The sequence below is a fragment of the Condylura cristata genome, unplaced genomic scaffold, assembly GCF_000260355.1.
Source record: "Condylura cristata isolate star-nosed mole 26May11 unplaced genomic scaffold, ConCri1.0 scaffold00007, whole genome shotgun sequence".
Classification (NCBI taxonomy): Eukaryota; Metazoa; Chordata; class Mammalia; order Eulipotyphla; family Talpidae; genus Condylura; species Condylura cristata.
In genome coordinates, this window is record NW_004567108.1 from 36,601,840 (window position 1) to 36,616,686 (window position 14,847).

The 14,847-nt window shown below is 39.6% G+C and overlaps 2 protein-coding genes across 3 annotated transcripts in view; one reads left to right on the top strand and one right to left on the bottom strand.

Annotated features, from left to right (window-relative positions):
• Positions 1-13,025, bottom strand: part of POLK (polymerase (DNA directed) kappa) — a 61,238-nt gene extending 48,213 nt beyond the window's left edge. For both annotated transcript variants that reach the window (XM_012721826.1, XM_004678201.2), the window contains exon 1: positions 12,969-13,025. The gene's annotated coding sequence lies outside the window, so the exon portion shown is untranslated. The remainder of the gene's footprint in view (positions 1-12,968) is intronic.
• Positions 13,026-13,246: 221 nt separating this feature from the next.
• The window catches only part of COL4A3BP (collagen, type IV, alpha 3 (Goodpasture antigen) binding protein), an 81,800-nt gene continuing 80,199 nt past the window's right edge, over positions 13,247-14,847 (top strand). Inside the window, exon 1 of the mRNA XM_004678202.2 lies at positions 13,247-13,771. Within this exon, the coding sequence (XP_004678259.1) occupies positions 13,676-13,771 (96 nt within the window). The 5' untranslated portion in view covers positions 13,247-13,675. The remainder of the gene's footprint in view (positions 13,772-14,847) is intronic.

Here is a 14,847-nt window from a genome sequence, read left to right on the forward strand (position 1 = left end):
TTTTTGACAATGCTCTCAAACTGTGATTTACAAAGTATGGTTCTACTGTGAAATGTTTGAAGCTACAGTGGTATGTATCTACACTATAGTGATGCTTTTCTTATATATAAAAAAATTGAACAATCTGTTAACACTTTAGTTATTTCTAACCAATAAAAATGGTTTATTCAGCTGTCCCAAAGGGAAAATATTTATTATACACTTTATACAAATTTTTTGAGATTTATTCATTTATGCATACAGGCTGGGGTACAGGCCAGAGGTGCAGGAGTGGTGAGAGGATTCACCAGAGACAGAGTGGGGAGCAGAACAGGCTGTGTGACGAAACACACTGCTGAGGGGAACAGTGGGCAGGCCAGGAGAGGTCTGCTGTGCTATGTGGGTCACCTCCAGGGCAGGGGATCGAACTCATGCTGAAGTGGCCCTAGCCTCTTAGTGCTGCACTTCAACCCGCTGCACCACCAGGGAGGGCCCTATACATAATTTTCATGCATGTTTTTGTACTTCATATATGATTTTATTCAGTGCAGAAATTTCACTGGATTGAGCAAAGATAAGTGAGCAATGGCATATTAGATGTGCTTTGCTCTTTAAAAAGAGTACCTATTTGACCTAGTTATTATTTTGCAATGAATTACAAGGGTTACTTTCATCTTGGATAAGAGAAGTACAAACTAGTTTCAGTTTGTTATGAAATAAAATTAAAGAATAATTATAAGAAACCTTGGTAAACCACAAGGATCTACTTAATGCAATTTTAATTTTTGAGCACTGATATATTTTTTCCTAGAAATTTTCCAGAGAAAAACAAGTTCACTTTTTAACAGAATATTATTCATCTACCTGCAATTCTATACAATCTTTATGACCCCTTTATAAGTTAAAGATTTGTTCATAAATTGGAGATACATGTTGTGTTACTTTTATTAGGATGCTATTTTTCCTTTACCTTGAGTATTTTACCATTTTATCACCCTAAGAATTACTAAGTCATTACTAAATAATTATTTTTTAACAGTCATGATAAAAATAAGAAAATGAAATAATGGAATCACCTAAAAAAGATTATAGAGTAATGAAATAAATGTTATCCTTCAGTTTTCTTATTGTGTTGCTCACATAATAGAACTCAAAAGAAAGCATAAGAAAGTATGGAGACACAATTTTTGTAGGGAGTTTACTTGGGGACCTTTTAACAGTTGAGAGTTCTGAAATTTTCATTTTCTGCCCACTCTGACAAAGGAGAGAAAATTGACAAAAGATTTTCACAATTACCAGGCAAACCAAAAGACGAATGCAAAGGAGATAAATTGCATTCTCTTAGATTGTAATGATGATGAAAATGATTTTATAAGTAAAATCTCAGGCTTTGAGTTTTCAGATGATTCAAATATATACATTTCCTCAAATTCTAGTCACTGAGAGAACAATGCACTTTTAAGTCCAAAAAGCAAATATGGCATGCTCACCCAGTTAGTCACTCAACAGGAAGGACTTCATCAGAGTATTTTGCAACAAGAACTTGGAACATCTCATTTTGCTAACAGGACATAATGACTGTTCTTTCATCCTGTATGGTGTTTGTGCACTAAAAGTTAATACAGTCTGTACTTGAGCAAAATGCTTAAGGCAAATGTGTACACCAAGAGGATAGGGAGGAAATAGGTGATGTAGAAATGAAAACTTCATTGGACTTGTAATTCTAACCTGATGTTTATAATTATAAAATTGAAGAAAATGATTGTCTTTTCTGTAACATAAAAATGTATGCAGATGAATTTTCTTGTAGGAAAACTGTCAAACTAAAGAAAAACTGAAACATACCTAGAATGTTACCTGGCTCTAACAGATTCTCAAATATTTAATAATTTTAGGATACTAGTTGTTTTTGTTTTAATCAAAAATAAATTTTAGGCCCACCCTGGTGGCACAAGGTGTTAAGATGCAGCACTATGAAGCTATCTGCAGGCACTGCAGCACAAGTTTGATCCTCTCAATCCCAGGCCAGGGAGCTGACCCAATGGCACAGCAGACCTCTCCTGACCTGTCCACTGCTCCCTCAGCATTGTATATCAGTAGATCTGCCTTTCTGCTCCCTACTCTGTCTCTGGTGAATCCTCTTACCACCACCACCAGCCACCACCAACCACCCCTGCTCCCCCCATCTCTGGCCTACACCCCAGCTCTTGTATGCATAAGCAAATAAATCTTTAAAAATAAATAAATTTTACATGTATTAAAAGAACACACTATAGGCTTATAAAGTCCCAAGTCTGGGCTAGACTGTTTACTAGCTATGACTTTGAACAAGTTATTTAACTTCTTTAACTTTCCTTTTTATGTCAAGTAAGGATAATGTTTTTCTTGAAGGAATTTTGTTAAGAATGAATACCAAATGTCATAACCTTAAAACAATGCCTGACATTGACTGGCTCTTAACAAAGGATACTTCTTCCTTCACAAGTTAAGAGATCTCCAGTTTCTCATTACTTATAACCATGACAGTGATTTTCCTTCTGTGCCTTATTTGTTGCACTTCATACAGCTTTCCTTCAGTCATCAATCAACTATACACCCCATATAGCAAAGTATTTTCAGAACACTTATATGTTATAGGTTAAGTAAAAAACTTCATTTGTCTCTGTTTGACAGTAATGTAACAACAAATGTATTTTCACACCTAATTATTGTCTGTATTCCTAGAGAGTAAAGTGCTAGAAAAAATCTACAGAAGATGTGGTATTTGTATAGCACCCTAGTCAGGATCATCATGGAGTAGGTCTTAATAAATACCTTACATGGGGATGAAGTCAAATTGTATATGTACAAACTGTTGGTAGCACTGTAACATGTTCTATAACAACATTTTTCAGCTTACCTGAGTAAGAAGAAGAGGATCTGAAATTATATTAAAAGTGAACAATGAAAGGGCTGGGGAGAAAAACAGGAAGTAAAACACATTTATAAAGTAACTGTCATGAGGATTTCTACCAATACTTAAAATGACCACGTAACTATATATAGTATGAGTTTTAACATAATAACAAAGCAATTTCTCAATGTAGCAGGAAAAGAGATATTAAGGTCTCAAAAGCTTGGGGAAAAATTTAAAGTGTATTTTGGAAAATGGATAGTAATGTCACTGTTCCTCTGCTATAGATGTACATAGTATTTTTCTTCAATGATTTTACTATTAGTGAAACCTATGAAATACCACTAGTTTTTACTCACAAGTAACTTTACTCACAAGAAATGCAAGTTTTTATCAGAAAAAAAGTAAATAAAATATATTGAATATATTTTCAATTTTATTTAGCAGAAAGAAAAAAAATAGTTCTTGGAATATGCTTGACTTGGCTAACAAAATGATAAACTAATCTACATGTCCTTTTACATTCTGTTGCTGAACTCACTTTTTGATGAATGTTATTATTTGTATGGGATATGACATATTTTTAAGTAACTGTATTGCACTGCTTTGAGATATCAATGAGCACCCCACTCCCCTCCCTACACACTTGTCCTCAAAAAAATTAGATGGTAATGTTAGGGGGAAATGATGTCCTGAAGAAACTCTGCAGAGTTCTGTGGACCCCACCCCCTACTCCAGTTTCCTGGACTCCACCCCCTATTCCAGTGATTGGAAACTACAACTCCCAGCAATGCTAGAAGAGAACCCCGAGGACCCAAGGGCAGAACTAAGCTGGCATTCTGGGACTTTTGGGAATACAGAGGGAGCCATTTTAGACGTGCTCTCTCTCTGAACCGTTGTGGCTCTCTCTGGACCATGTGGCTCTCTGAACTGCCGTGGCTCTCTGTGGACCATGTGGCTCTCTAGATCATGAGGTGCTCTCTGGACTGTGTGGCTCTTGATGAGCTATCAGTGTAATGGAGTTCCAAGTCAGCAGAGCTGGTAGGATGTTCTAGTTAACTTGTATCTCTCTCGCTCTTTCTCTCTTTCCCTGGGTTGTACCTTTTCCTTTCCCCTCTGTAAAGAAACCCATTATTGACCTTTTTTGTGTGTGCCTGCAGTACAATTGAATTTTAAGTGCGCGGGTCAGGACCCACAGACAGGCAACCCAGTTCACATTGGGTTGCCCTATAACAGTAACTATCACCAAGTAAGAGAATTCAAAAACACCTTAATGACCAGAGTAACAGAACAAGACCTGACAATAGGAGCATAATGGAATACAAATAATTGATGATAATAAAAGTTCTTCAATCTAAATGGAGTGTGGGGAGTTAGAACAAAGAAAGTGGCAAGGTAAATATTGGCAATGTGTACTTAAATATCTGTCTCAATAACAGGGATGACCTAACTCAGTATTACTAGCCATCCAGGATTATATTTATTGCCTACAAAGAAAAATAAAAATGGATGTAGAAAAAGGACCTCAAACCTAGATGTGAGACCAGAATATATGACTCACCATAGCTCTGGAAAAATGGAAATCAACAGAGTGAGGTGGGGAACAGGAGGGACAAAGAATTAAGAGTAGGTGTAACTTACGCTTCTTTCCTCTAGTCTTATGAGTCAAGTAAAGCAGGATTGAAGATACACTATGAAAGTTTTACTATAGCTAAGTTTTCTCCCAGCTTCTATTTCTACTATTTCTTGTCTACTCCCTTTTGCTTTTCTCATCACTCCTGCTAGGAACACATATAAGTAATAAATATACACATATAAGTAATAGTAATGCAGGGGGGAGGGAAGTAATATGGAAAAAGAAAATGGTACCAGCTAATGTGGAAAAAGAAATTATATAGCTGTCTGCCTATGGGGCCATTCATATGTAAAAAATGCACACAACTTGGTCAAATATTAATTATAGAGCTGTTTCATTCAACTATATTTTATGACTAGGTTTTGACATTTTTCTCAGCAACTGGAAAAGTGTGTTCTCACTACTACACTTGGATTTCTTCCCTTGGATGTGAGTATACCTGTTAAGATGTAAGTCTAACTGAAAATTATTGCAAGATGCCAATAATTGGTTAAAATATGATCTCTATTTAATTTTATACATGTTTGTATGCCCTTTTGTGAGTACACTTGCAAAGATATTTTACAATAGTTTTGTGCAATGACACAAAAGAGGAAGACATGCAAGTTTCTTAGAGCCCCTTATTATTTCTGAAATTCATTTTTGCATTGCCAGATAAGGACAAAGATGCCGTCAGCAGATTTCATAAATGAATGTCTACTCTGATATATATTTATGCAACTATGTTTACAAATGCACAACAGCACAACAGGTGGGATACACATCACTAGGTTGTGTCGTATTTGTCATTTATATACTGTCATTTTTAAGGTAGTATTTATAAAACACACATCTAGAAGTCACACAGTTAAAGACAAAGCCACCTAGGGTTTACACCTAGGAACTGTGTGAACTCAGTGTGAGTCTGGCAGAAACTACCAGACTTTTTAATTCGCCTGACAGGAACTTTGGAAGAGATTAATAGGACTGATTAGAAGTGAACAGAGGAGGAAAAAGTTCATTCACAGTGGCAAGCAGTGCAGACTAAACTGGAAAAGGCAGAGAGATTTACAGAGGAGCTTGTAATCTTTAAAATTTCTGAACTTCATTTAGAAGACAGGCTGAGTGTCATACACACAGTAATACAGAGTGATCTACCAACTTAAAATACTTCTAATGTGACATTAGTTTATATAATAACTTGATGGAAAGAGCACAACAAACAAGGACACTTATTTTTGTATTCCATAATGGTCATTGTTTTAAATAAAACTAGGTGGAGTAAATGGCTTACAGAGATCCAGTAGGTTAAGATAATAGGATTAGAGAACAGGGCTCACCACTTCTCAGGTGGTAGGAGTAAAGGTTATCTTCTTTCCACTAAAAAACAAACCCAAATGGGGACCCTCCCTGGGAGCACAGCAAGTTAAAGCAAAGGCCACTTCGGCATGAGTTTGATCCCTGCCCCAGAGGTGACCCATATGGTGCAGCAGACTTCTCCTGACCTGTCTGGTCCGCTCCTCCCCTCAGCAGTGTACTTCCTCACTTGGCCTGTTCTGCTCCCCACTCTGTCTTGGGTGAAGCCTCTCACCACCCCCACACCTCTGGCCTGTACCCCAACTCTGTATGCATGAATAAATAAATCTTAAAAAAAAAAAAGAAAAACCCAGGCCTTCACCTATTATAGTTAGGTGGGTTCCTTTCTCACCCTGTTTTTTTTGTTACACTCTCCTTCAAGGCAGCAATCCCCATTACATTGTCCTCCCCTTTTAACTCTCACTTTCTCAAAATCTTAGCATAATATCTTACATAGTATATATTATTGAATTAAATTATTAATTTAAAGATATACGTATTAACTATATTGAGTGCCTGCAATTGCTGAGCACTATTCTATGGATTAAAGATAGAAAAAAATGTGAAAAAAAATTTCTTGTCCCCATGAAACTCGCATTCCAGTGGAAGAAAAACACATACAGGTGATACATTGATTTAAATACTTATCATGTACTATGCCCTTGATTAATCAATATCTCCATGGTGCTTGATAATGGAATTTTCCTATTCACTAACTTCTTTTTCCTTAGAACATCCCTTCCCCCACTTTTATGGGCAGAAATACACTATAATGAAAATGACATACTAAATATACATATTATTTCTAGTTGGCTTCCCACTTGGAGGAAGGAGTAGCCTTAGAGTATACACTTTTGGGAAAAACTGATTAGAGCACTGTTACTTAAGAATATGAACCAAGAGATACCGAGAAAGCCTTGAAACTGAGAGGTAGTTCAACCAAGTTGAACATGTAAAATGAAGACTCAAAGAGACAGGCAAAACACTTATTGAGAACACAGAGAAGAAATATATCATGAGGCCCCAGAAATGGAAGAGAAAAACATGACATCTCAATATATATGAGAGCTGGCTGAGGATTTAGACAGCATTACAATAGTCCTCTAGTATTTGAGGTACCTTAAATGTATGTCTACCCTTTAATTCAAAAGAGCCTTGATATGATCAATAACAGTAATATCCGCTGCCAACTATAATAAATTGATTACTATTCCTAATGTGGTTCATTCTGAAACTAGATTCCCCTCCATAATCTCCTATTCACTTGCTCAGTACCATCTTTATCTGTGGAGGATACTTTACAGAAATATAAACAAATACATCTTTTTGGAAGGCAATTTGATAGTATCACACCATTATATAGGTATGTGTATATATTTATATATGTGTGTATATACACATGTAACATATATATGTTCTCTTTCAGGAGTCTACCACTGGGAATTTACCCCCCAAAGAAAGCTAGACAAATGTATAAGAAATTAAGTTAAACTAATGTACTTTATAGCATGTTTGCAATAGGAAAAAAGAGGAAATTTATGCAATTAAAAAAAATACCATGAAGTAGATATTCACTACATATTGGTCAATTTTAAAATGCTATATATAGGCTTATATTCTGGAAGTCATAAACATTGTTCTGAAAACTTCAGAGGAAAAAGTGAGGGTACCTGATTGAAAAAGAAAAGCAAGTACTAGATTTCAGTCCTCAAGGGCACACATATTGTCACTTTTAATATCTTCAAAACTGGGATGCTTCATATAATCCTTGTCCATGAGGCAGCATCTATAACATAACTGTCACTACCTATGCATCAAAATATGAGTTAAATGTCTATAGGTTGGGTGGAAATCCTGATGATAACCATAGGGTATCCTTAAGAAGGGTCATAATTGGGTCCCTCCCTGGTGGCACAACGGGTTAGGACACAGCACTTCAAGTGAACCTGCGAGTTCGACCCCCATCCACCCCAGAGGTGACCCACATGGCCTAGCAGACCTCTCCTGACCTACCCACTGCTCCCCTCAGCAGTGTACTTCGTCTGTCTGCCTCCTCTGCTCCCCACTCTGTCTCTGGTGAATCTTCTCACTGCCCCTGCAACTCTGGTCTGTACCCCAGTTCTGTATGCATAAATAAATAAATCTTAAAAAAAAAAAAAGGATGTTTTCCAACTAACAACAACAAATGTTGGTGAGGATGTGGAAAAAAAGAAACTGTCCTGCACTGCTGGTGGGAATGCAAATAGTACAACCACTATGGAAAACTGTTTGGAGGTTCCTCAAACTGCTAAACATGGAGCTTCCTTATGATCTAGCAAACCCACTCCTAGGTATCTACCCAAAAGACACAAAAACAGTGATTCAAAAGACACCTGCACCCCATGTTTATTGTTACTTTATTTACAACTGGAAAGACATGAAACAACCCAAATGCCCAAAAGTGGATGACTGGCTTAAAAAGATGTGGAACATATACTCAATGGAATATTACCCAGCAACCAAAAAAAAACAAACACATGTCTTTTGAAGCAACATGGATGGAGCTAGAAAAGATCATGCTTAATGAAAATGAAATAAGCCAGAAAGAAAAGTAAAAGTACTGGATGGTTTCACTCATAGCAGGAGTATAATGGACCAAGTGAGGGCAGAAGTGCACTGGACTATGGTGATGGTACCTGGGTGACTCGGTAATGGGAAACCCACAGGGATTACAATTGAGATGAAAAAAAAAAATGTACAAAATGATGTAAAAATAAGCTATTATGTTAATAAATAAATAAATAAATAAACTATTATATATATATATTTTTTATTACAAAGTTTATTTTTACATCATTTTGCACATTTTTTTTTTTCATCTCGATTGTAATCCCCGCGGGTTTCCCATCACCAGATCACCCCTGTGCCACCACCATAGTCCCATGCATTTCCCTCCCTTCCCCCCCCCCCGTTTTTGATCCCATTCCCCACTCCGCCCCCACAGAATGTCTATATATATATTTTAATAGGATGTTTTCAGGTCAACTTAAACATCCTCTCCTTGTCCTCGCATCAAGAACATATTTTTCCCCTCATTCCTTTGATCAGTAAAATCATCCTTCACCAATCTCAGTTTTGGCTTCTGCGGATTTTTTCACTTCTGTGTCTTAGCAGTGGGAGCAGAGGGGAGAGATGAAGGCTTTGGGATAGGTGTCTAGTAGAGATAAAATTTGGGAGAATCGGGTGAGGTGGAAGACAGAAGAATTGGTGAAGACCTCGAGTGGGATAATAATGAACTCTGGGATCAAGATATTTATGTTCAAAATGTAGCTATGCTCTTTATCAGCTATATGACTTGTGGAAAACAATTTATCTTCTTGGTAGTTCAGTTTAGAAAATAACAGAAATCTCAAATTCTACACTGGAGCTAAATAAGAGCATAGATATAAGGCTGAAGAACAAAGATGTGCAAAATCATTAGCTGAAATAAGGGCATAATTGCTCTAATATATTTATCTACAGGATTTATTATTTATTTACACAAGCCTTATTTACACTTCTTGAGGTATCTTAAAGCAAAAAGATATGATCTTTGAAATTAAATCTTAACTCTTCCAGTTAGTGACTTAGTGTTATATAAGTTACATAGCCTCTCTGAATTTTAAGGATCTTCATGATCCTTAAAATGGGACCAAGTCCGCTCACAGTATATGGTTTGTAAGGAATAAGTCAGATCAGGATGTAAAGTGAATGAACAAGGCTAACACTTATATTTTGTAAAGATGTCATTTCCACAGAAATTTTTAATGCAATTTCACAAGGCTTTCTAGAATTCATCTGAAAGAGATATACAAAAATACTCTAATGAAGAACATCAAAAGAATTTTGCTATTATATGTCAAAACTAAAAAATTAAAGAATAAGTCAATATGGTTTTAAGAAAGGTTACACAAATAGATCAATAAAAGAGAATGAAGTCCAGAACTTGACCTAGGTGTATGAGACACAAGAGTTTGAAAAAAACTATTCAATGAAGTGTTGGGCCAACTGACTGCTAAAAAAAAAAACAAAAAACCTACCTCATTCCATATACAAAAGTAAAGTCCACATAATGTGGACACACAACGAGAGATACATAGAAAAAAAACATTTATAAGAAGGTTGGGGAAAGTTGTAGTGAGAGAGAAAAACTAGAAAATAACATTCTCCCCACCAAATAAAGCTCACAATTTTGTTTGTACTAGTTTCTTACCGTCAATAGAAATGAAGTGAATCCAAACTTCTAATATGGCTTTCTAACTAGTATGCAAAAATGCTTCTGTACTAAAAACATTTTCTATAGTCTTATAAATAGAAGAGCTAAAAATATTTTTTAAAAAGGAAATTTCATGTTAATACTAAATTGAAGCAATCTTCTACTGAATAAGTGGGAACTTTGATGACCTAAGAGCTTGCAGTTACACCACATAAAACCTAGATACACATAAAAAATAAATACATAAAAATTCAGTGAAAAAATACTATGCTTCCATGAGTGTAAAATGCATATGAAGTGGATTTTTTAAAGATGTATTTATTTACACACACAAGAACAGGGGTACAGAGGTGGGGGGCATTGGAAGGCTACACCAGAGAGCAGAATGGAGAGCAGACCAGGAAGATCTACTGAAATCCACTGCTGAGGGGAGCAGCGGGCAGATCAGGAGAGGTCTGCCATGCCATGTGGATCACCTTCCTGGTGGGGGATCCAACTCATGCTGCAGTGGCTTGGACGACAACTTCCTAGGGCTGTGTTTAAACTCCTTGTGCCACCAAGGAGTCCCCTAAAGTGGATTTCTTAATAATTCACTGATTTATTAAGGATATTTTAAAATCTTGTTATATTGGAAGCCTATACTAGCTAATTGGAAGGCAAAACAAAACCTCATTGCTACAGAATTCAACATTCTAAACATAATAATTCAATAAAGAACATTTTATTATTTCTCTCAAAGTTTTATTCATCTGAGGGGCTTTAAATTATGCATGATCATGCAACTTCACAATGGAAAAACTATTTGTAGCTTATTTACAGTAGATTTAGCATCAATCACTCAATCTATGGGAATAGTATTATAGGTATCACGACATTGTTTCCTGAAGATTCTAGTGATTTCTGAACACTGTCTTTCCCCGAGACTCAAAATTTCACTCCTATCTTTTTATCCTGATAGTAATAGGACAGTCTTCCTACCGTTTAATAAGAAACATTATATCAGTCATACACTTCAGCGACATCTTTAAAGATAGAGCACCCAATGCCACGATAGTGGAGGCAAGGATAAATAGATGGGACTACATCAAGTTAAAGAGCTCTGTACAGAAAAAGAGACTTTACAAAAAACAAACAAACAGCCCACTAATCGGGAAAAAACTTCTCACATAAAACCAGTGATAAAGGACTGATCACAAAAATATACAGAGAACTGATGAAACTCAACAAAAATAAACAACCCCATCAAAAAAATGGGCAGAAGAGCTAAAAAGACACTTCTCCAAAGAGGAAATGCAGATGGCCAACAAGCATATGAAAAAATGTTCAACATCACTTGTAATAAGGGAGATGCAAATTAAAACCACAATGAGATACCACCTCACCCCAGGCAGAATGACACATCTTCAAACAAATAGCAACAACAAATGCTGGTGAGGATGTGGTGAAAAAAGAGCTCTCCTGCACTACTGGTGGGAATGCAAACTAGTACAGCCACTGTGGAAAACTATTTGGCAGTTGCTCAAACTGCTTAACATGGAGCTTCCCTAGACCCAGCAATCCCACTCCTAGGTATCCACCCAAAAGACACAAAAACACTGATTCAAAAAGATACCTGTACCCCCATGTTTATTGCTGCTTTATTTACAAATTGGAGAGACATGGAAACAGCCCAAATACTCAAAAGTAGATGACTGGATTAAAAAGATGTACATATACACAGTGGAATATTACTCAGCAACCAAAAAAGAAACACATGTCTTTTGCAGCAACTTGGATGGAGTTGGAAAAGATCATGCTTAGTGAGATAAGCCAGAAAGAGAAAGAAAAATACCGGATGGTTTCGCTCATGGCAGGAGTAGAATGGACCAGGCGAGAAAATAATAAGAATAATGAACAGCCATATACCAGAGACATTTTGAGGAGTGGAGTGGGAAATGGGATCAAAAAGGGGGGGGGAGGGAAGAAGTGCACTTGACTATGGTGATGGCACCTGGGGTACTTGGTGATGGGAAGCCGACGGGGATTACAATTGAGATGAAAAAAAAATGTACAAAATTATGTAATAATAAACATATAAAAAATAGTACGCCGGCAATTATTAGGAAATTGACAAGATGTTAAAGCAAATGACAGGAAAGAACTGAAGTTACAAAGTTAAAGATCTCAATAAAATTTATCTTGTCATGCATGCAAACAGACTAGACAAGATGTGTTAGCATTTCTATGTCTTTTCACTAATTCAATTCTTAAAACAATCTTATTCAGTAAGACCATCGCAGGTCTTGTGGGCTTTTTTCTTTTTCAATAAAATTTCTATTCCAGCCTAATCTTTCACAGGGAGGTAGGTCGAGGTGGGTTCGCTTGGCTCTGAGGAAGAGACTCACAACTAAGAAAATTCCAAGCAATATCAGCTCACTGTTCAAACGCTTGATATTCTCAAAATTACTTGCCACAAAACAAAGACTGGGAATCTAATAATGTACACGTTTGTTCTGGTAAGGACTGAGAATTCTCCCTTCCAAAGCGAGAAACATCAAAGTCCGACTTCTAAAGAAGGAGATGGAAGAACTTCGAAATTTGCAGAAGTGGTTTGGCGGAAAGAAACCCTATGGCATATGAGCTGTCACAAGCCCCTGGCCCGCGACTAAGGCGGAAGCGCCAGCACACTCCCGCTCAAGCGGGCGGAAAGATGTTCCCGGGCTTTCAGGGAGCCGCCACAGAAAGCAAACCAAGCATCCTCAGCGGAGAGCTAGCTCACGTCCGGGCCCGCAAGTCCAGCAGATTCGTCATAAACACGCTAGGCAGAGATAGAAGATAAGCTGAGGGGACCAAGCCCACCCACCCATTGACCGTACACAGTAGAACAGCTCGCCCGGGCACCGGACACTCACCAGTTGCTTTCAATAGCGTGACTACAACTCCCAGGAGGCTGCGCGGCTGGCGGAGAAGCGTCCTTCCCAGAATGCAGCACAGTGACGTCCCTATCCCACCCTCTCCTTTCTTCGCTCCTCCTATTTTTCTACCCGGCGTCACCCGGGAAGGCCGGAGGTGGGGGGCGGGGGGGGAACCCCGAGCCCGCAGCGTGTCACGTCAGACGTTGGGAGGGGGACGGGGCGGGGAATAGGGGGAGAGGGGAGGACAGAGGGGAGGGGAGAGGGGAGGGGAGGGTAAATAGTGGGCCAGGCTGGAAGATGGCGGCGGTAGCGGAGCTGTGAGTGGGTCTCTGCGGACGCATTTTTCGCTCCTCTTCTTCCTCCCCTTTCCTTCCGTGTTTGAGATTGGCATCTGGGGGGCTGATTTTGGGTCGTGGAGCCGGGCGCAGCGCAAGAGTCACGGCGACTGTGGGGGTGGCGGCTGACGGCTGGAAGGACAGGCTTACTTCGCCGCTCGTCCTCCTTCCCCGGTCCACTCGGTGTCAGGCGCGGCGGCGGCGGCGCAGCGGGGCGGGCGGACTTCGTCCCTCCTCCAGCTCCCCACCACGCCGGAGCGGGCACTCTTCCCTTCGCTAGCCCCCGACCCTTCACCCCAGGGACTGGGCGCCTCCTCCGGCGCAGTTCGGGGAGCGGGGGCCGGTCTCCTGCTCGGCTGTCGCGCCTCCATGTCGGATAACCAGAGCTGGAATTCGTCGGGCTCGGAGGAGGATCCGGAGACGGAGTCCGGGCCGCCTGTGGAGCGCTGCGGGGTCCTCAGCAAGGTGAGCCAGCCGCGGGCCAAGCGGCTCCGGCCCGAACTCACCTGCCGCGAGGCGGGTCTCTTGAGTACACAGGGTATGGCTGGGTAGGAAGCGCTGCCCGTCCCGGGGCGGGGGCTGCGGAATGGACCGGGTTGCGGGGCTGAGTGCTGCCGCAGGAGTGCCTTGGCTGGGGTAGGGGACTGGGGAGAAGGGAGGCTCCTCTTCTCCGGCCGTGGAGCTCGGCAGCCACCAAGGACCGGGGAAGATGTGTCCCAACCTCAGGGATCCTGAGGGATCCCTGGATGGGGTGAGCAACGTGACTTGGGACCCAGGGCAGCAGCTGTCCCGGGTGTAGGAATCCGGGTTGGGCTTAGGGTAGCGTCCGAACGACTGAATACGGGAACTATGCCAATGGGACCTCTCAAACGAGGTTAGTCTGGAGGTGCCGAGCTGAGTGAGTGAGGGGATCTGCGGTGGACGCTTTTTACCCAGAAGCCGGAGTAATTCGGCTTGGTGATGAAATCTGAGATGGTAAACTATGCCAGGTTAGATGTAGTAAGATCTGAATGAGGATGACTTTTGTACTTTCCTCTTCATCTTTTACCCCCAGTTCAAAGAAGAGATATTGAATCAGCATGTGATTGGTACAAGAAATTTTCATGGTAACTTGAACCATGTCAGAATGGAGGCCAACCTTTAGTCCAGAAACAACAACACTGTTTAATAAGAAAATGTTTTCTGGTTTTAACGTTTTTGAAATTTTAGCAAAGCAAGTAGTCGTTTATAGGGTTTCAAAACTAAAAATGGACCCTTTTAAAAGAAGGAAGGTGGGTCGTCTTTAATAGTGCATAGTTTTGGCCTGGGAGGTTTTAGTGGGTTTTGTGTGTGTGTGTGTGTGTTTAAACTTGTGTTACGAGAAAATCCACATTGCCTTTTTGACTTCTCTTTTTCTTAAACTTTTAGAAATGACTGTAGCTAGCAGTTAATGTGGAGTGGGTGGAGGCAGGGAACTGGGGCCATCCCTCAACAAGCTGGTCATAAGATACTAGATCATGTGCAGCCACTGGCTATTAAGAAATCACCCTGCTTTCAGTATA